This window comes from Sitophilus oryzae, unplaced genomic scaffold (assembly GCF_002938485.1).
Source record: "Sitophilus oryzae breed Bouriz unplaced genomic scaffold, Soryzae_2.0 scaffold_402_pilon_pilon, whole genome shotgun sequence".
NCBI classification, from domain to species: domain Eukaryota; kingdom Metazoa; phylum Arthropoda; class Insecta; order Coleoptera; family Curculionidae; genus Sitophilus; species Sitophilus oryzae.
The window spans coordinates 680,505-703,183 of NW_022146977.1; the positions used below are offsets into that span (position 1 = coordinate 680,505).

Here is a 22,679-nt window from a genome sequence, read left to right on the forward strand (position 1 = left end):
ATTTTTATTATTTCAACACAATAACTGATCAATAAATAAACTTCAGTAAATATTTAGTATTAAAACATTGATACCCTTGGAAAATGAAACCTTAAAAGTTTTACTGCAATTTCACAAGTGAAAATATTTTCAAAAACGGTAATGTTAAGTATAATAAACCTTAATCAAATTAACCTCTATTTAATCGTAGAAACTAAAATCTAATAATATACACGGTGTTCCATTTAAAAAAATACAACTTTGATATTTTTTACTTATTTGGGACACTCTGTATCTTGTAAAATTATTTTTAAATTGTACCCCTAATAGTCCTTCATCGAACCCATATCTTGAAATTTGTAAAAATATAATCGTTTAGCTACAATACTCCGTGTCGTATGTGGTGAACAACCCTGTATAGATCAAGGTTTTCCTATATTGCTTATTTTTTTAGGATTTACAATGTATACCACCTGCGTTATATGGTTAGCATTTGTTCCTTTGTATTTTGGAACAGCCAACCATGTGGCCCTAAGGATCACCAGCATGTCAGTGACTATCAGTCTATCAGCCACAGTTACTCTGGCATGTCTGTTTTCACCAAAGGTAAGATAAAATTATAGAATTCTTCAGTTGAAAACAAAATCCTATGAGATAAAAAGATGCGATTGCTTGATTGATTGCATCATATTACACAAAATCTTATAAAAAGGCAGTGTCTGTTTTAATGAACTAATTTTAAACTACTTAAGCATAGTTTTTAGCTTACACCATTTCAATGACACCCTGTATAATAGATAAATACTATTTATCTACTGCTAATTATAAAATAGTAATCCTTATATGATCTAACCAAGTATTTTTGCAGCTTTATGCATCATAAGGAGTTACATTAAAGAAATGTGAAGACAAAAGTATGATGCCCATGAGGGTACAGTACCATCAACAAAAGCACTTCGTGACCACAGGATCCAGACAGAGATAAAATTTCGAAAAAAAATCCTCTGTCATAAATTTTGACCATAAATCAAATGGTGATACTGAAAAATTATTTGGAAAAGCGGAAAGGGTAGTTTTTGCAAGGGTAGGGGGTTGTTTAGTGAATAACTTTTCTGAGGTTATTTTTTTGCAACGTGGGTTCATTTTTTGAAAACTACATACTTTTTCCTACAAAAAAGGTACTCTTGTTGCACATCGCCCAGAGCGATGGTTTTCGAGAAAATTGAAGGAGGTTGCTTTCAACCCTCCTCTGATGGGTTGCTAACTGGTTAATCAACATAAACTTATGAAAGTTATGGCGGTTCAAAAGTAACCAAGTAGTTATTAAATAATTAATTGGAAAATCAAAATTTCATGATTTTTAAAACATCTTATTGCTTTAAAAACGAAATAAACCAATTACCATAATTCCTTATTAAAATAATGCATTCCTTAATTCATTCATAGTAAATGTTTAAAGTGACCACCATTCATTTCAATGCAGACATCTGCTCTTCTTCTCCAAGATACCCTGTGGAATATCCTTGGTGTTGTCCGAATTTGACTGGAACAGTCAATAATGCGTTGCCGTAGTCGCTCTTCAGTATTAATCGACACTGAGTAAATCAAAGCTTTCAAGTGGCTCTAGAAGTAGAAATCTAGTGAATTATTTCGTTTTTTAACGCAATAAGATGTTTTAAATATCATGAAATTTTGATTTTTCGATTAATTATTTGATAACTACTTGGTTACTTTTGAACCGCCATAACTTTCATAAGTTTATGTTGATTAACCAGTTAGCAACCCATCAGAGGAGGGTTGAAAGCAATCTCCTTCAATTTTCTCGAAAACCATCGCTCTGGGCGATGTGCAACAAGAGTACCTTTTTTGTAGGAAAAAGTATGTAGTTTTCAAAAAAAGGAACCCACGTTGCAAAAGAATAACCTCAGAAAAGTTATTCACAAAACAACCCTCTACCCTTGCAAAAACTACCCTTTCCGCTTTTCCAAATAATTTTTCAGTATCGCCATTTGAATTAGGGTCAAAATCTATGGCAGAGGATTTTTTTTTCGAAATTTTATCTCGTTTTTTAAGCCTACAATTTTAAAACAACCGTTTTTTAAATTCAGCCTTTCAATGCCCCCTAACTCCCTTAATATGAATTTTCCGCCCTATACTTATAGGAACTTTTTTTACTATTTTTAGGAGTACTATCACCCCCTAATTTTTTTTACACCATTTCAATGACACCCTGTATAATAGATAAATACTATTTATCTACTGCTAATTATAAAATAGTAATCCTTATATGATCTAACCAGGTATTTTTTGTAGCTTTATATCATACTCATACGACCAGAAAGAAATGTAAGACAAAGTATGATGCCCATGAGGTACAGTACCATCAACAAAAGCGCCGTGACCACAGGATCCGGCAGTATGATGGCAGCTGTTGCAGTGACAGCTGCCACTTGTGACCAAAACCAAAAAATACAGAAGGCCATCACACCGATAGATAATGGTAAAATTCGTGTAAAATTTCCTATGCTTTGCTATGTTTATTTGCTTGCTGTGTTTATGCTTTGTTATTTTATAATATTTCTTGTATATTATGAATTTTTGCATTTTGAATTTATCTCTCCAAAAAAGTCCTATATGGGTATTTCGCCACTGCAAGAAAATCTACAAAATAAAATAGTTATTTTTTGTAAACAAACTTAATTAACTTAGATCCATTTTAACACACACTAAACTAATGAATACTGAACCACAAACAAAAAATGTAATATACAAAATACCATGCGAATGCGATAAATTTTATATTGGTGAAACATCTACGAGTAGACCCTTATAGAACATAAATATTATTAAGGAAAGGGAGATTTTCACAAATCTAAGATTTGTCAGCATTGATGGGACACAGGGCACAGAATAAATTTTAATAACGCCAAAATTATAATGAAAGAAGGGATAGCCTCTAAAAGAATAATAAAAGAGGCTTTTTAAAAAAATCTAATAAAAATAAATGTATTGCTCACGCATCTGTAGATGTTAGTAATGTATGGCAATCGCTTCTTTGATTTTAAAGAACATAACATAAATAAACATAACATACGTAAAAATTAAAAATAATCATAGAGAAAATTTAAAGCTCTTTGGTTTTACTTTATTAAGTAATTGTTATCAGGTAATAATTGTTAATTTTCAAGTTTAACTTGATATAATGTCATTTTAACAGAACGTCAACGGTTTTTGTAGACGTATCTGTTTAAAAAAAACTAGAGTTCTCGAATAGTTGCATTTAAATATTTTAAATAATTTTTTTTTCTTTGTTCTTTGTATTTTTCTTGCTTCCAACGACGGAAAGAGATAAACTTTCCGAAACGTTAAGAATTTTTTTGTCCGTTAGGCAAATTTGTTTATTGGTAGACCACTGCTGACAATTAGTCTCCGTTGGATTAACGCCAGCAGTGTTTACAAAAAATAACTATTTTACACACACCGGAAAAATCTAGGGATATCATTTTATTAAAGTTAAAAATAAATGTTTTGAATAAACAACCACATATTTGTAGGCCGATTCTTTCTACTTCGATTGAAACGAAGTAGTCACACAAGTTATTTCTAAATTGGGGATATTTGCAGAAGTGTTTATGCATTTTTTGTCAAATGTATAAAAAGCACCTAGCATCAATTGTTCGAATTTAACCTGTACTGGCTATGTTTTTATGATAACTGGCCAGAATTCATTCAAATAACTCTGTTTAGTATTAAACGACATTATGGAGCGTAGACATCTTAACAGAGATGAAATGCTAAGGGCCATGGGTATGCTCGAAGCTCGAATGCGCCAAATCGACGTAGCTAGAGCATTAAATACAACGCAAAGTGTAATACCGCGATTAAGTGCACGCTACCGTGAAAGTGGTGATGTTGCTGAAAGGCACACAGGGCGACATCGCATTACTACACCTCAGCAAGATCATTTTTTACAATTAAATGCTCGACGCCGACCGACTCTTACAGCACCAGAGCTTAGTTTAATTCTCCAGGAAACACATAATGTAACCGTTAGTCCTGACACTGTTCGCAATAGATTAAGAGAGGTCAACTTAAGAAGCAGACGCCCCCGGAGAGCACAACCCGTAACGAGAGGAAATCGAGAGGTACGATATTTGTGGGCTCAAGATCATGTTCAGTGGTCGAATGAACAATGGGCCAATGTTCTCTTAACGGATGAGTCACGCTTTGGAATTCATCCGGACTCGAGAAGGCTGAGGGTATGGAGAGAACCGGGAAATCTTATTCGATTGGATCATGTTCAGGAAGTGTACCGTTATCAAGGTAGAACAGTTATGGTCTGGGGAGGAGTCCAGTTAGGCCGAAAAACCGATCTCGTTTTTCTTGAAAGGTTTCTAACAGGAATCACATATCGTGATTTAATTCATGAGCCTGTCGTGTTACCATATGCCAATGATTTTGTGAGAAACTTCATTCTCATGCATGAGAATGCACGGCATGAGAATGCACGGCCTCGTACAGCCAGAGTGGTAAGTGAGTTTATCAATGCTCATCAATTAAACATCTTACCCTGGCCGGCACAATATCCTGACCTCAACCCCATCGAGCACGTATGGGACGCGGTCCAAAGAAGAATTTTGAGAATGGGTATGCCTCGTGAAACTCGTATCTGGTTTGGGTCGTGAATGCAGCGTGGCAGGCTGTACCTCAAGAAGAGATCGATAACCTGATCAGAAGCATGGAGAGACGATGTAGGGCTGTAATGAACAGTAGAGGAGGCCATACCCTTTATTAAGTAAAAATGGTTTTATCTTTTTTTTTAATTCACAGTTTAGAAAAAAGAATGTGTGTATTTTTTTGAGTTCAATAAAAATCAAGGTAAATTTGAAAAATTCGGTAAATTTCGCATTTTTATTTCCAATACGTCCTGTAAACTATTTGTTTATTTTAATTTTATTATATCAGAAATGCAAATAATAAAATTACTGACGATGGCTGGATAAAATTGTAATATCCCTAGACTTTTCCGGTGTGTATTTTGTAGATTTTCATGCAGTGGCGAAATATCCATATAGGACCTTTTTGGAGAAACTATACCTACTATTTTTTAATTGATTTGTTTTTTATTTCAGTACCACTATTAGAGGTGAGCAAGCCCCAAACCAAGGAGTCGAGTACTCAAACTACTCCGAACTCGAGCAACAGCGCTCTTAATGGTTGTTCGCTCGAAAATTTGAGCAAAGTTAACAATAATTGCAACATTAACGGACCAGTACCGCCTCAGATAAAAGATATGGCTTTATAGCATCAATCGGTAAGCAGATCTTCCAGTTTGAAATCTCGAAGAAACCCAATACAGGTCTAGATAGTAAGATTTTTTAAAATAAGTAATTATAAGGCATTTAAAATGCAGTAAATAGGGTCAAGTTTACCTCAAAATACACAAAACCTGATATTTATATAAAAAAAATGTAGTATCTTACCAATTTTTGACCAAATTAAAAGATGTACAAAACTTATATATAAATTATTTATGGGACTTTATTTGAAAAAGCGGTCACAAAAATGGGAAGAATAAGGATTCAACAAATAACCACAGTAGCGCTAAGGACGCATAAATCTAAAAAATGAAAAATAACCATAGATAAGAGAATAAAAGTAACATAACCAAATATTACCCAAAAAAGCTTTGTTTTTATTTTTTTGGAATATAAAACAATTATTTTTATATATTAGAGGCCCGGTCTATTGCTGCTGAATAAAAATCGATAATTTATTTCATGTGACATGAAAATATTTGTATTTTTTTGAAAACCACGCCTTTAACACGTCAAATATTTATATCTATTGAATCATTTCCCGTTCCAAAAATTTTCGGCGTATATTTTAAATTTTAGGTATTTGCTACAGCAGCGCCATCTTAAGTCTTCCCTTTTTATTGATGATGAGGTTTCATTTACCACTTTTGTGACGCTTAGCGTGACGCTAGATCGTGTCGCGGCCTTGAATGTTTACTCCCATCGCGCGTAAGGAAGTTTCTCTTCAGAAATGCAAAATTCTGCGCATGGAATGTTGCAAAATTATACAAAGGTATATATGTTACACAAGTTATACAGTATGATGGAACAACGACGTCAGAAATTAGTATTTACTAAGTCGACTAGTTTATATATACCGTGCTGGCAACTGTTGCTTTTGGGTCAGCATTTACATGTGTGGAAGTAAACCATAGGGATCTTATTAAGTCGGAGTGAAAGAAAGGCGACGGTGTGCTGTTGCGACGTTGCCGGTACGCCTTTCCCTATCAAGTAAAGTAAATTCACGATCGCAAACCGCTTATTTTTAAAAGACTTTTTTTTCAAGAGATAACTAGATAAAATCATTAGACATGTTTCTGAGCATCTGAAATGGAATTATAAGGATATCGTTAATGTGTCATTTTTTTTTATAACGAGAAAACGTCAGTAATCGCGATAATTTAAAAACTCAACTTTTTGAAAACATAACACGCGATAACTCAAGAACCACTTTAGATATTGAAACATTTTTTTTATTTTCAAGATCGGATATTTTACAATATAGCCAGGAATATTAACAAAGTTCTTGAAAAAAACTACAATCTATTATTTCTAACAGATTTCGAGATATCGATTTTTGAATTCAGAGTTCTAATAGCGCGACCACTATCGAACACCCACTCAATTCCATTTAATTTTACTAAAAATGCGAGTGTTTCTAGCTTGCACTTAAAAAAATTCAAGCTATAGGGAAAATTACAACGACCCGTTAATAAATAAACAAATTAAGTATCACAAGACGTAGACAAGAAGTAATTAAATCGTGAAGCTGAACGCATGACGTACACCTTTCTCTAGAACTTTAAGTACTGACAGAGGTATTGATTGGGTCGACCGATCAACTGCGACAAATCTGCTATATCCCCTTCCACGTCTCTTAGTGATGTGCACAGTTTCTCGGTTTATTTCATAAGTTTGGCAACGTGTTTACTGTCCTCTCTTTGTTCAGTTCATTATAAACGCATTGTACTCTTCGTACATATGGAAATCTCGACCCAAGACTAACCTTTACCAGCCCTTAAATTTTAAATGCCCACCAAGATTTTATCTCAATTCAGAATTAGGAATAGTCAGAGTTAAGCTGGTACCCTTTTTACTGCGTTTTTTATTTTACCACATGAAAATTGATAAAACTGTTATTAATATTTCCAGTAATGTACAAAGATATTTTATAACAATTATAAATTAGATTTGATTTTTATCAGATCCTATTTATAATATATCTATATTTATGAAACCTATTTAAAAAAGTTGTAGTGTAAAAAATTATTGATGTAAATTAGAAACTAGACCTCTATACTCATTATACTGTTTATAACAAAACAAAACTAATTGCTATTTGCTTTAATTTTGTAATAATTCTTACAGGGTAAAATTTTAATATAGGTATATACTTAGATAGATATTAAACTTTTTTATTGTAAAATATTATTAGTGGATTTGTTCCAACATCAACCAGTTATAATTTGGTTCATATGTTCATAGTGTCTCTTTTTTATACACAATGTTACTATTTTGGAACGAGTTTTGTAAAGAGTACTTAATTATGCTGTGATTTTTGTTTGAATTGCTGCACATATAAATTGTTCCTATGTGTGCATATCAGATATAATATGGAAATGAATGAAGTGAAATTTGTACTGTCATACATCTGAGTATTTTTTTACAAAGTAGAATTTTATATTTTGAATAAATAACTTAATATTTGTAATCCTATAATACCTATTCTCAAGACAGCTATAACATCTTTGTAAGTTAACGTCTGTAACCAAGTACTCTCTTATTCTTGTACTATATTATAACTAAAAAGATTATTAAACCAAAAATGTGTGTTTTTCTAATGAATAATATACGCTCTGTTTCAAAAATCCACTTAGTAGAAAAACTAATGTTTTTCCACGCAGTTCTTATAAAGTTTTTAATGTTGAATGCTTTTCTTAATAATTATACCGTGCTGGCAACTGTTACTTTTGGGTCGGTACTTACATATGTGGAAGTAAATCGCATAGGGATCTTATTAAGTCGCAGTGAGAGAAATGCGACGGTGTGCTGTTGCGGCGTTGCCGGTACGCTTTTCCCTGTCAAGTAAAGTAAAATCACGATCGCAAACCGCTTATTTTTAAAAGACTTTTTTCGAAAAGATAACTAGATAAAATCATTAGACATGTTTATGAGCATCTGAAATGGATTTATAAGGATATCGTTAGGGTGTCATTTTTTAGAGAGTACAAGAAAACGTCAGTAATCGCGATAAAATAAAAACTCAACTTTTTAACACAACACGCCATAACTAAAGAACCACTTTAGATATTGAAACTTTTTTTTATTTTGAAGATCGGATCTTTTACAATATGTTTACATAAGAAAATTTCGATAAGGTTGTTTTTTTCCATTCAAAAATTGTAAACAACCCATCCATTTACTTTTAGAGCGTAGCAATTTTCAGCAATCGTGTAATTTTTTTATTGATAAAGATTTTCACATACTATCTACGAAGAAAATACGGCAGAAATATTAAACAAGCTTTTGAAAAAACTACGATCAATTATTTCTAATAGATTTCGAGATATCGATTTTTGAATTCAAAGTTCTAATAGCGCGACCACTGTCGAACACCAACTCAATTCCACTTATTTTTACCAAAAATGCAAGTGTTTCTTGCTTGCACTTAACATTTTCTAGCTATAGGAAAAATTACAACGACTCGTTGATAAATAAACAAATAAATTATCACTAGACGTAATTATATCGTGAAGCTGAACGCATGATGTACACCATTCCCTAGAACTTTAAGTACCGACAGAGGTACTGATTGGGTCAGGTCGGTCAAGTTTGCCCCCCGTACTAGAGGAAATTCAAAAAGAGATATACCACTATTTTGCACACATTTTGCACAATTTTGCACACCATAAATGATATTTTGCACGCTTACCTAGGAGAAACTAGAGCCGTTTTTTAAACGGGGGCAAACTTGACCGTTCCCCCCCATTTGTTACGAAATTGATTTATTTCTATGTACATCGATTCGGCTAATTTTGCACAATTTTGCACACCTATTTTTATATTTTGCACACCCTCCTGACGAAAGTTATAAGGGGTTGAAATTTGAAATTCCCCCCCCCCCATCTGTGACTAAATTGAATTTTGTTTATATCAAACGAATGGGCTAATTTTGCACAATTTTGCACACCTGTTTTTGAATTTTGCACATTCTCCTGACTAAAGTTATGCGGGTTTGAAAATTTGCAATTTCCCCCCTATCTGCTACGAAATTGAATTTCGTTTATATCAAACGAATCGGCTAATTTGGCACAATTTTGCACACCTATTTTAGAATTTTGCACACCTTCCTGACGAAAGTTATGAGGTTTTGAAAGTTTGCAATTTCCCCCCCATCTGCTACGAAATTGACTTTTGTTTATATCAAACGAATCGGCTAATTTTGCACAATTTTGCACAGCTACTTTCGAATTTTGCACACTCTCCTGACAAAAGTTATAAGGGTTTGAATATTTGAAATTTGTCCCATTGTGTGTGAATTGTCTCATTTAAAAAACATAAGTATGAGTCATATTTGAAAATGACAGATCTCAGCGACGCGACGTGGAAAACTGTACGGAACCCAGACTTCACCTTTTCGATAAGTTATAGGATAACCGAGATATAAGGGTTGTCGAAAAATGCAAAATTATTAAATTTGCCAGGTATTTCAGGAAGTAAGAGGGCTAGGACAAATATGTGTGTAGAATCTTTAGTTTCATAAATGTTCTTCTATGCAAGCTATAAATTATCGAAAAGGTGAAATCTAAGTGCCGTGCAGCTTTTCACGTCGCTGAGATCTATCATTTTCGAAATATGACTCATACTTATGTATTTTTAAGTGAGACATTTCACACACAATGGGACAAATTTCACATATTCAAACTCTTATAACTTTTGTCAGAAGAGCGTGCAAAGCTCGAAAATAGCTGTGCAAAATTAGCCGATTCGTTTGATATACACAAAATTCAATTTCGTGACAGATGGGGGGGAAATTGCAAATTTTCAAACCTTCATAACTTTAATCAGGATGGTGTGCAAAATTCAAAAACAGGTGTGCAAAATTGTGCAAAATTAGCCGATTCGTTTGATATACACAAAATTCAATTTCGTGACAGATGGGGGGGAAATTGCAGATTTTCAAACCTTCATAACTTTAATCAGGATGGTGTGCAAAATTCAAAAACAGGTGTGCAAAATTGTGCAAAATTAGCCGATTCGTTTGATATACAGAAAATTCAATTTCGTGACAGATGGGGGGGAAATTGCAAATTTTCAAACCTTCATAACTTTAATCAGGATGGTGTGCAAAATTCAAAAACATGTGTGCAAAATTGTACAAAATTAGCCGATTCGTTTGATATAAACAAAATTCAATTTAGTGACAGATGGGGGGGGGGGAATTTCAAATTTTCAACCGCTTATAACTTTCGTCAGAAGGGTGTGCAAAATTCAAAAACAGGTGTGCAAAATTGTGCAAAATTAGCCGATTCGTTTGATGTACACAAAATTCAATTTCGTGACAGATGGGGGGGAAATTGCAGATTTTCAAACCTTCATAACTTTAATCAGGATGGTGTGCAAAATTCAAAAACAGGTGTGCAAAATTGTGCAAAATTAGCCGATTCGTTTGATATAAACAAAATTCAATTTAGTGACAGATGGGGGGAATTTCAAATTTTCAACCGCTTATAACTTTCGTCAGAAGGGTGTGCAAAATTCAAAAACAGGTGTGCAAAATTGTGCAAAATTAGCCGATTCGTTTGATGTACACAAAATTCAATTTCGTGACAGATGGGGGGGAAATTGCAGATTTTCAAACCTTCATAACTTTAATCAGGATGGTGTGCAAAATTCAAAAACAGGTGTGCAAAATTGTGCAAAATTAGCCGATTCGTTTGATATACAAAAAATTCAATTTCGTGACAGATGGGGGGGAAATTGCAAATTTTCAAACCTTCATAACTTTAATCAGGATGGTGTGCAAAATTCAAAAACAGGTGTGCAAAATTGTGCAAAATTAGCCGATGCGTTTGATATAAACAAAATTCAATTTAGTCACAGATGGGGGGGAAATTTCAAATTTTCAACCGCTTATAACTTTCGTCAAAAGGGTGTGCAAAATTCAAAGAGAGGTGTGCAAAATTGTGCAAAATTAGCCGAATCGATGTACATAGAAATAAATTAATTTCTTAACAAGTGGGGGGGAACGGTCAAGTTTGCCCCCCGTTTAAAAAACGGCCCTGGTTTCTCTTAGGTAAGTGTGCAAAATATCATTTATGGTGTGCAAAATTGTGCAAAATGTGTGCAAAATAGTGGTATATTTATTTTTGAATTTCCTCTAATACGGGGGGCAAACTTGACTGACCTGATTGGGTCGACCGGTCAACTGCGACAAATCTGCTATATCCCCTTCCACGTTTCTTAGCAATGTGCACTTTTTCTCGGTTTATTTCAGACGTTTGGCAACGTGTTTACTGTTCTCTCTTTGTTCAGTACATTATAAACGCATTAAATTCTTCTTACATACGGAAATCTCGACCCAAGACTAACCTTTGCCAGCCGTTAGTATCATATAAACAAAAGGACAGACTACGTCAAGTTATTTTATTTACATTTGAGGAATTGAGGTAAACGGTCAGAAAAACCAGAAATAAATTTACCCCTGTGTATTTAAAATTTCAACTGTATAGGTCTAAATGTTCCTGGAAGAATACACAATTAGACAAATATTTCTAGTCGATACTTATTAAATTTATTCTTTGTTAACTGTATGTGAAACTTTAATGTAATTTAATTAAATTCAAACTTCCAAATAATATGTGATTTTAGGGTTTACTTTTTGTATATCTACTTTATAAATTAGATTATAACTTATATATATTTTCTTTATAATTTCAATAAATACCTACTATAATATACATATTATATGAATGTCATATCGATGTTACCTTAAATTATTTTATCAAGTACGTTAAGCACAAAAAATATTCCAGCTATAAAATTTATATAGTCAAACTGAAAACAGATGGCTCTAAACTCTAAAGATTACTGACTTATTTACTAAGTAAGTATTTAATGTACTTATCGATTTGCACTTTGTTTTAAGACATACTTCTGTGTACAGGGTGTCCTAGGCTGAGCGTGCATTAGAAGTTTCTAGAGATCTACAATATCTAGATCGGAGATTTTTTGCACATCATTGTTTTATAATGAGATCTATCGATTAAAAATATTTTCAATATGGCGGCTCGTCCGGAAATACCGGAAGTTGATAGCAACTTTCTTATTTTAAATGGGTGTTCCAATTTTTTATTACATACTTACTTATTCAGTAAAATTCTTAAAATTCTTCTTTTGAGAATAAAGATATTTATAATTTTTGGAAGAAAAAAGCGCCTGCCAAAAAATGTGCCATACCCAAAATTACCACAGCCACTGTGATATAAAGAGAAGACATGTGGCTATCTATTTCAAAAATTAAATTGTTCGAATGTCATATAGTAATGGCGGTCGCTGTCATGGAATTGGGCGATTAAAAAATTATGATAAATCATTTTTTTCAAATGGGAACCCACTTTTTTTATTTAACTAGTGAAAAGGTTTTTCAATTCGTTACCTTTTTACAATACATGTTCCTATACTTGCTTGTTCCGCAACTTGTTTGATAGTGTATGGACCGCTGAATCAGTTGTGCAACGCAGCGTTGCGCATCGCTTTGTTGCGCAAATTGTTTGATAATGTATGGACCGCTTAACGGTTGATGCGTTGCGCAATTGTTTGATAAGTTTCAAGAATGTTTGAATTTTTTTGTGCAACAGGCGTTTGCGCAGCGCTTTGTGTAGTGTATGTGTGTGTTGCGCTTCGTTGTGCAACATTTTAGTTCTTTCATCCAAATTCTTTTGTATTCTTGTTCGTTTTTGGTATCATTGACATCATCTAGGGTATATACGATAATAATTAACGCAATGGCAATTGAGGACATGGTTGTTTCTCAAACAATGCACAACTTTTAATAAAAAGTTTGATCAAAATTTTACTAAGTGCATGGGTGATGCAGTTGTGCAACGGAACGTTGCGCATCGCTTTGTTGCGCAACTTGTTTGATAGTGTATGGACCGCTGAATCAGTTGTGCAACGCAGCGTTGCGCATCGCTTTGTTGCGCAAATTGTTTGATAATGTATGGATCGCTTAACGGTTGATGCGTTGCGCAATTGTTTGATAAGTTTCAAGAATGTATGAATTTTTTTGTGCAACAGGCGTTTGCGCAGCGCTTTGTGTAGTGTATGTGTGTGTTGCGCTTCGTTGTGCAACATTTTAGTTCTTTCATCCAAATTCTTTGTATTCTTGTTCGTTTTTTGGTATCATTGACATCATCTAGGGTATATACGATAATAATTAACGCAATGGCAATTGAGGACATGGTTGTTTCTCAAACAATGCACAACTTTTAATAAAAAGTTTGATCAAAATTTTACTAAGTGCATGGGTGATGCAGTTGTGCAACGGAACGTTGCGCATCGCTTTGTTGCGCAACTTGTTTGATAGTGTATGGACCGCTGAATCAGTTGTGCAACGCAGCGTTGCGCATCGCTTTGTTGCGCAAATTGTTTGATAATGTATGGACCGCTTAACGGTTGATGCGTTGCGCAATTGTTTGATAAGTTTCAAGAATGTTTGAATTTTTTTGTGCAACAGGCGTTTGCACAGCGCGTTGTGTAGTGTGTGTGTTGCGCTTCGATGTGCTATATTTTAGTTCTTTCATCCAAATTCTTTGTATTTTTGTTCGTTTTTTGGTATCATTGACATCATCTAGGGTATATACGATAATCATTGACGCAATGGCAATTGAGGACATGGTTGTTTCTCAAACAATGCACAACTTTTAATAAAAAGTTTGATCAAAATTTTACTAAGTGCATGATTGATGCAGTTGTGCAACGGAACGTTGCGCATCGCTTTGTTGCGCAACTTGTTTGATAGTGTATGGACTGCTGAATCAGTTGTGCAACGCAGCGTTGCGCATCGCTTTGTTGAGCAAATTGTTTGATATTGTATGGACCGCTTAACGTTTGATGCGTTGCGCAATTGTTTGATAAGTTTCAAGAATGTTTGAATTTTTTTGTGCAACAGGCGTTTGCACAGCGCGTTGTGTAGTGTGTGAGTTGCGCTTCGTTGTGCAATATTTTAGTTCTTTCATCCAAATTCTTTGTTTTATTTTTCGTTTTTTGGTACCATCGACATCATCTAGGGCATATACGATAATAATTGACGCAATGGCAATTGAGGACATGGTTGTTTCTCAAACAATGCACAACTTTTAATAAAAAGTTTGATCAAAATTTTACTAAGTGCATGATTGATGCAGTTGTGCAACGGAGCGTTGCGCATCGCTTTGTTGCGCAACTTGTTTGATAGTGTATGGACTGCTGAATCAGTTGTGCAACGCAGCGTTGCGCATCGCTTTGTTGAGCAAATTGTTTGATATTGTATGGACCGCTTAACGTTTGATGCGTTGCGCAATTGTTTGATAAGTTTCAAGAATGTTTGAATTTTTTTGTGCAACAGGCGTTTGCGCAGCGCGTTGTGTAGTGTGTGTGTTCCGCTTCGTTGTGCAATATTTTAGTTCTTTCATCCAAATTCTTTGTATTTTTGTTCGTTTTTTGGTATCATTGACATCATCTAGGGTATATACGATAATAATTGACGCAATGGCAATTGAGGACATGGTTGTTTCTCAAACAATGCACAACTTTTAATAAAAAGTTTGATCAAAATTTTACTAAGTGCATGATTGATGCAGTTGTGCAACGGAGCGTTGCGCATCGCTTTGTTGCGCAAATTGTTTGATATTGTATGGACCGCTTAACGTTTGATGCGTTGCGCAATTGTTTGATAAGTTTCAAGAATGTTTGAATTTTTTTGTGCAACAGGCGTTTGCACAGCGCGTTGTGTAGTGTGTGTGTTGCGCTTCGTTGTGCAATATTTTAGTTCTTTCATCCAAATTCTTTGTATTTTTGTTCGTTTTTTGGTATCATTGACATCATCTAGGGTATATACGATAATAATTGACGCAATGGCAATTGAGGACATGGTTGTTTCTCAAATAATGCACAACTTTTAATAAAAAGTTTGATCCAAATTTTACTAAGTGATGCAGTTGTGCAACGGAACGTTGCGCATCGCTTTGTTGCGCAACTTGTTTGATAGTATATGGACCGCTAAATCAGTTGTGCAACACAACGTTGCGCATCGCTTTGTTGCGCAATTTGTTTGATAATGTATGGGCCGCTTAAAAGGTGTATTTATAAAAATATACCTTGTATTTTCGCTCTTTAGTAATCTAATAGTTGGTATTATGAATATCTAATAAGCCTTGTAATAAAAAAAACGGCGCAAAGTTGGCTTGGATATGATGATCGATGACATACTGCTTTTTGAACAAAGTATAGGACATGATCAGATCTATTGTTTTACATCATTTGACGTTTAAAGTCATAGACTACTGGCTAAAATCAAGAAAAATATACGCTTTAAAACTAAATCTTAAATAACTTAAAAACGATTTATTTTAGGTATAGGAACATGTATAGTTAAAAAGTAACGAATTAAAAAACCTTTTCATCAGTGAAATAAAAGAAGTGGGTTTCCATTTGAAAAAAAATATTTATGATAATTTTTTAATCGCCCAATTTCATGACAGCTGCGGCCATTATTATATGACATTCAAACAATTTAATTTTTGAAACAGATAGCCACATGTATTTTCTTTATGGCACAGTGGCTGTGGTAATCACTAAATTTGACGTTTAGGCTATACACATTTTTTGACAGGAAGTTTTTTTTGTCTTTTAATTTTAAATATTTTTTTTGAAAAACGGTTAATGTTAAGTAAAGAGTGTTTAATATCAAAATTCATAACATTTTACAGAAAATTTAAGTATATGATAAAAAATGGGGGCACCCATTTAAAATAAGAAAGTTGCTGTCAACTTCCGGTATTTCCAGAAGTGCCGCCATATTGAAAATATTTTTAATCGATAGATCTCGTTGTCAAACAATGCTGTGCAAAAAATCTCCGATCTACATATTGTAGTTCTCAAGATACTTCTAATGCACGCTCAGCCTGGAACACCCTGTATACAAAGGCAAAATATATACAGTCATAAAATATAATATTGGACCATACGACATTAATAGTCCAAACTCTTATTAAAAGTAATTGAACAGATGTACTCATCTACAAAAAGTGTAAGTACAAGTTGTACTAATGTTATGTATTTTAGATTTAGAATTACTGTACAGGAAAAATATGTCATAATATGTCTTTAGTTATATCATTATTTGAGCCCAGTGATGTCTAAAGACATATAAAAATTAATTTTGTAAAGATACTATAAATTAGTGTTTTCTAAACAAATAAATGTAAATTACTTGAGAAGCTAATTTTTCTTCTTTGTATAAAAATAAATAATAACGGTAAAAAAATGTAACACCATACAAGGTTCAACGTTATTAAGAAAAATAAAATTAGGTAATTAAATGTTAAAAAGCTGAAATAATGGTACTTTACAAAATTACTACATAAGTATAAGCAAAAAATGTAAAAAAGCAAAACTTCCATTAAGAGCAGTACCTGTTTTGTTAATAAATGTTTTAAATGATATTTAATAAATGTAAGATATTTTACTTGTTGTTTTTATTAACCCATTACTTTTGGCAAAAATACCATATTATGAGTATCTAGATATACAGGGTGGTCCGAACTGTATTCCCGAAACTTCTGCAGATAAAAATACGTAAAAAAGTTCGTATAAATGTACCTATGTCCTAATAGCCGGAGAGCTGGCGACATATTTAGAGAACATATTTTAGGCAAGTTAGAATAACAAAAAAAAATAAAGTTTAATAACTTGTGAACCCAGAATCCTAAGTCTGGCTGGGGGGTTGGGGGTATTTCGCTACTGCGCAACCCATAACATTTGCAAAAAAATAAATCCAAAAAACATTCTTTAGGCAACTTGAAATTTGTTTGTTCTTAAATTTTAGCATCTATTTAACCTAGAAATAAGTGTGCCAGACTCTTTTTTTCGGGTTTAAAGTGTAACCAGACGATTCCAAATATGTTTAATATAACATACTTTAGGCATTCTAAAATTTTTACAGCGTGTTTATTAGATGATATTAAAAAATATGTGTTAATTGCCAGACGAATTTAATGGGATTTAATACTTGCCAGACGCGAATAAAGATTTTAAATGAGCGCGACAAAAAAGTCTTATGAGTATCTATAAGCGAGAGAAAGATAGTTTATTGAGACCCGTCGGCAGCCGGTAACAGTATTTTGGAGTACTTCAAATTTTCATAAAAACAATTTTTTTTCGGTTTCATTTCAATTATTTGCAGGCTTTTAATTCAGAGATTATTTTGTTGGAATTAAGTCACCATGTACAAATATGTATTTATAAATTAAATATTGACGTGCATAGTGTAAATAGTTTAGAATAATTACTGCAAATAAATATTTTAGTAACTACTAATTTCGCTACTGACTACTAAATCACAATGGATAAAAAACATTTAAGTTGTGTAGTTTGTAAAAAAGTTACTAGTGACAAAGTTATTGTTTTTGATGAAGGCAGACTACAAAAATGCAAAGAATTTTTAAAAGTGCGCCAACAACATGGTTTAAAATTTAAATAAGTGGTTTTACCAGAAAACGTAGTCCCGACAAAAGGGTACCATGTACAGTGCTAAAAAAATAAGTATTCTGGAATTTTATTATAGTACCATTGTTAATCTTTCTAAATAGATTCAAAAGTAAGTAAAAGTGCTTTACTTTTATGCTTAGGCGTTAAAATGACTTTTTTATATTGTCAATCAGGTCGTAAAAATTAAAAATAATATAATATGGCACAAAAGTATAATAATAATAATTATATTTTTGTGACGTTTGGAAAAAATATATTTTATATTATGCTAATTTTTAAATAATTATTCGTCTTTTTATTTTTTCAGGTACAAAATACTTAAATTAAAAAGTCTTCTTATTGAAAGGATTTCAATCATACATTTTTATTAAAAAATGTTTCTTTTTATTTATTCAATATTAGTTAGTTTTTTTTAAGTTTTTACGACTCCAAAATGCTTTTACTTCATGTCAGCCGCATCGGCTGCCGACTGGGTCTCAATAAACTATCTTTCTCGCGCTTATAGATACTCATAAGACTTTGTTATCGCGCCATAGATTTAGTAAGAACAGATATCACATTGTGCATTTTAACCCGATCAAACAACCGGAGGTTGACTACGTACTGTAAAAACCAACTGAGATAGAGAAGGCGACATTGCCACATCTCAAATTTGCGCCTATCTACTTAGTTTGATTTGCAGAAAAGGTGACTTTAAAACCTTCACCGGATATCAATAAATCTCAATTTCTTAATTAAATTAATAGTTCATCTTTAAAGAAGCATGCGTAATAATATGTTATTAACCAGAGGATCTATGCGTTACTATTAAAGGACATGTTTACTGTTAAATATGCTGAAACGTCTAGAACTATTGGCAACGTCGCTGCTAGTCTTCCAGAATGAAATGAGCCGTCCGTCCCACCACCCCTCGCGACGGCCCGTGGTCCGTTATAGCGTACTACGTTTAGCTTACGGTGTGTTTGAAGTCGGAATCAAGGCTGAAGTGAGCTTTTCAGTGGTTTTCAGTAGTTTTTGTTTTTGTTTAACGTACATTTGAATCTGCGAATTTTCAATATGGTAGGACAGTGTCAAATTTGTGGAAAAATAAGCTCGAATTACCCGAATTTGTCTTTTCACAGGTAGGTATTGTTTCCGCCGTAATCGTACATAGGCGTCCTACAAGGGAGCCTCTCAAAATTAAAATAATTTCTAATTATATTTGTTGAATTTTGATCTATTAAACAAGAACATAGTAGCCGGTAATTGAATTATAATTCGTCTCAATTACTACCTAACTGTTGTAGATCATAACAAATTTGAATATAAACGTTGCATTTGAAACTTTATTATAGAAAGTGACATTTTTTAAATTGCGTCATATTTTGGTCATTATATACGATATTCTAAAGGAATTTTGCTCAACAAATAAACAAAGGTGTTTACCCGACCTTTTTTACATTTTATTGCTTAATTATATCTTGTATCTGCCCCTTCGGTCTTGTTTAGACAAGTTTTTACCACCGTACAATACAAATACCTCTTCCTAGAGTTATTTGTACGGTGTGTTTACCTTTTTTTAGAATGGGACGAACTATAAATAATTCTTAGGCTACTAGTTTTATACATACCTATATACAGAGTGACCCAGGCCTCCAAAAAAGCTTTTTACCTATTACGTTTTTGGTTTGTGATTTTTATTTCAATCTTTACATAAGATCGGGGCCATTGTAACGCACATTTTCAAAATATTTTTGTCAACATACATGGTGATTCAATACATATGCTTAATACAGTTCATGAAGATTGGGACGTTTAACTAAAATTTGATTGTCTGATTAAGCTACCTAAGTAAAGGATTTGTAAATAAACGTAATATTCATTATTATGCGACAGAAATCCCATACTGTAGCACACAGATTTGATACTTTTAATGATAAATGCCCTCTATTGAGAGACTAAAAGGATTAAAATAAATATTGATTTTAGGTATAGGAAGTTATTAATAATACAAGATAAACAACTATTACACAGTACTTCACAGGAAGCTATCGATTGCGAACTAACTAAATCGTTACTAATTACTAATTTTGAAAAGTTCTTTTTAAGATCATAAAGGTAAAACTAAAACCTAAACTATGATTTGAGATTAAACGGGAAATTCTAATCATATTCGAATAATGTTGCCTATTCTAAACAAGAAAAATTTACGTATAAGTTTTATAACATCTCTAATTAAATTTGGACGAAAAGAATATTTCTGTTTGCTGTGGGTAATTTTCTCAGAGATTAAACGGGAAGTTCTAAGTTATCTTCTTCTCTCAGGGAAAACACGTAAATAAAAATGACTTATCAGTCAAAAAAAGTCAAAAGGACAAGTTATTCCAAAAAAGGACTGTCCTTTTCAAAAAAGGACAGGTGGCAACCCTAGGTATTTCTGGAATGGAAATTTAATGGCAAATCTACAACTTTAGTTTGAAAATATGTTCCGGCACCTATGATTACAAAAATGTCTAAAACGTGCTTTACCATTGCCTCCATATTCTAAAAAAAATTGAAAGAAAAGTCACTAACCACAAACCTAATATAGAACTGTTTCGGAAGCCTGAGTCATCCTGTAAGTATTCAAAAGTAACTGAGTGTTTATATAGAATTAACTGAAAGTTTAAATTGAATATCGACGTTGGAGCGATTTTCGAAAACTATCTACTAACGTTACAACATAAGTATATGTGGGATATTAATTATATTATTATATTAGACCTTATAACAAAACTCATCTAACGTAAAAGTGTTAATGTAGTATATTAGTATGGAGTAAAAATTTTACTAATTACTTTACTTTTATTTACTAATTAAATTCGTTCCAAAAAACGATACGCCACTGGCCATTAGAACAATCCAAATGCGCCTAGTTGCCGGGGTCGGAAATTTTAGACTTCTCTGTCTCTTCTGTCCTTGTTTGACACATTGGAATGTTTGATACACTACCAACGAGTATTTATGAATGAGATGTTCGGTCTATCTTTATAATGTCTTTGTATCGCGCCCATTTAAAATCTTTATTCGCGCCTGGCAAGTATTAAATCCCATTGAATTCGTCTGGAAATTAACACATATTTTTTAATATCATCTAATAAACACGCTGTAAAAATTTTAGAATGCCTAAAGTATGTTTTCCAAGTATAATAATTAAACATATTTGGAATGGGCGGGTTACACTTTAAACCCGAAAAAAAGTCTGGCATACTTATTTCTAGGTTAAATAGATGCTAAAATTTAATAATAAACAAATTTCAAGTTGCCTATAGAATGTTTTTTTTCTTGCCTAAAATATGTTCTCTAAATATGTTTAGGAGATACAGAGTGTAGAAGTTTCGATTTTTTCCAGATAATTTCTGAAGTAAAGTCAATATTTGGATGAAAGTAGGTGTCTGGGAGTTTTTTGGCATGATAAATTTGACTTTGATGTCAATATGAATCGTACTAGTTGGGGGCGCCACCTACATGTGTTTTAACTGTTTCGAAGTGTAATAACTTTTCGTCGGTACCTGTATAAAACTACCGAGCGAAAAAAATTACATTTCCGTGATTTTTTAAGTAAAAAATGGAGAACAACGGCCTACGGTCGAGTTGGCCGCCGCTTGCACGTATACGTAGACGTAAAGAATCTTTTACGTGTATAAACAATTAAAAAATATAAGAAATGCGCATGCGTACGTAAACGTTTACGTGTTTTTAGTCTGTGCGTTAATGTTTCTTTGGTAAAAATCGCTACGAGCAACCGTTCTCAAGATATTTTGAATGGAAATAGTCAAAACATGTCATTATTGACAAAAGATAAACATGTTTAGTGGATAGTTATTTGACTGAAATAATAAATTTGGGAATTTTTTATATTTTTAAATTGATCATAATTTTTTTTCCAAAAAACAATGATAAAACAGTTTCTATTGAACCAAACTGCCCGTCAAATAAATACCACAGCGATTTTTTTACTCTTTTTCAACGAGTTGCAACGTTTTGTAATTTTTTTAGCATATTAAAGATCATTTTTCGTAGATTGACCTGATTTTTCTAAATTTTGTATGAGATTTAGTTTTCTATGATATACAGGGTGTGAAAAAAAGGAATGTAATTTTTGTGTTGCTGCAATTTTGCCAAAAAAAATTAACTAGAATTATAAGTTCTGGGTATAGCTAAGACTAATATCTCGGGATGTATTTGGAATTTTTACGATAACTCATCGGGAATGGATAATCAATTTTTACTCTAACTTGTATTTTTGCTAACTTTCTTAAGAGATATGCTAACAAAACTGAAATTAACTTTCAAATTGTAGGATATTCGTTACTTTTACAATGTGAAATTAAAAAAAAATTATATTACTAATGCAGTTTAAGTAGTGAAATTATTTTTTTAATATTGTTGCGGGCCGGTGTGGACTCGACCTAACCTCACCATATGGCCCGCCCTTGGATGACCTTAACATCGCATAGACACCGCAATGATTCATTCGTTCGAGAAGAATCGAGTCCCACTGGAATGGACTAGTACATACGAGAACATTCGAAAACCTTCTCTACCCACCTAACGATCTATGGACAATTCTAGAGTTCTTTACCTGTCGGTATAAAAGCCGGCGGCGCGGCGGTGGCCTACAGGGGGCAGTTATAAATATACCAGTGCAGTTGACGCGCTAAAATTCAAAATAAATTCTTAGTTATAAATCGTTTGTAAATAGTTCTATAAGTCTTTTATCGTTATTGTTTTTGTTAATTAGTGTTAAATAAATAGTGTTTAAATAAATTGTGACTTTCTATCCACACGGAACCGACGAAAAACGTAACAATATTTTGAACTTAACAGCCTATAAGGTTAATATAAAAGCTG

At 33.0% G+C, this 22,679-nt stretch overlaps 1 protein-coding gene across 1 annotated transcript in view; it reads left to right on the forward strand.

Annotated features, from left to right (window-relative positions):
- The window catches only part of LOC115885609 (metabotropic glutamate receptor 4), a 350,895-nt gene extending 344,675 nt beyond the window's left edge, over positions 1-6,220 (forward strand). The window contains exons 13-15 of the mRNA XM_030904570.1: positions 434-585; positions 2,293-2,479; positions 5,112-6,220. Of these exons, the coding sequence (XP_030760430.1) occupies positions 434-585; positions 2,293-2,479; positions 5,112-5,284 (512 nt within the window). The 3' untranslated portion in view covers positions 5,285-6,220. The remainder of the gene's footprint in view (positions 1-433; positions 586-2,292; positions 2,480-5,111) is intronic.
- The last annotated feature ends 16,459 nt before the right edge of the window (positions 6,221-22,679 follow it).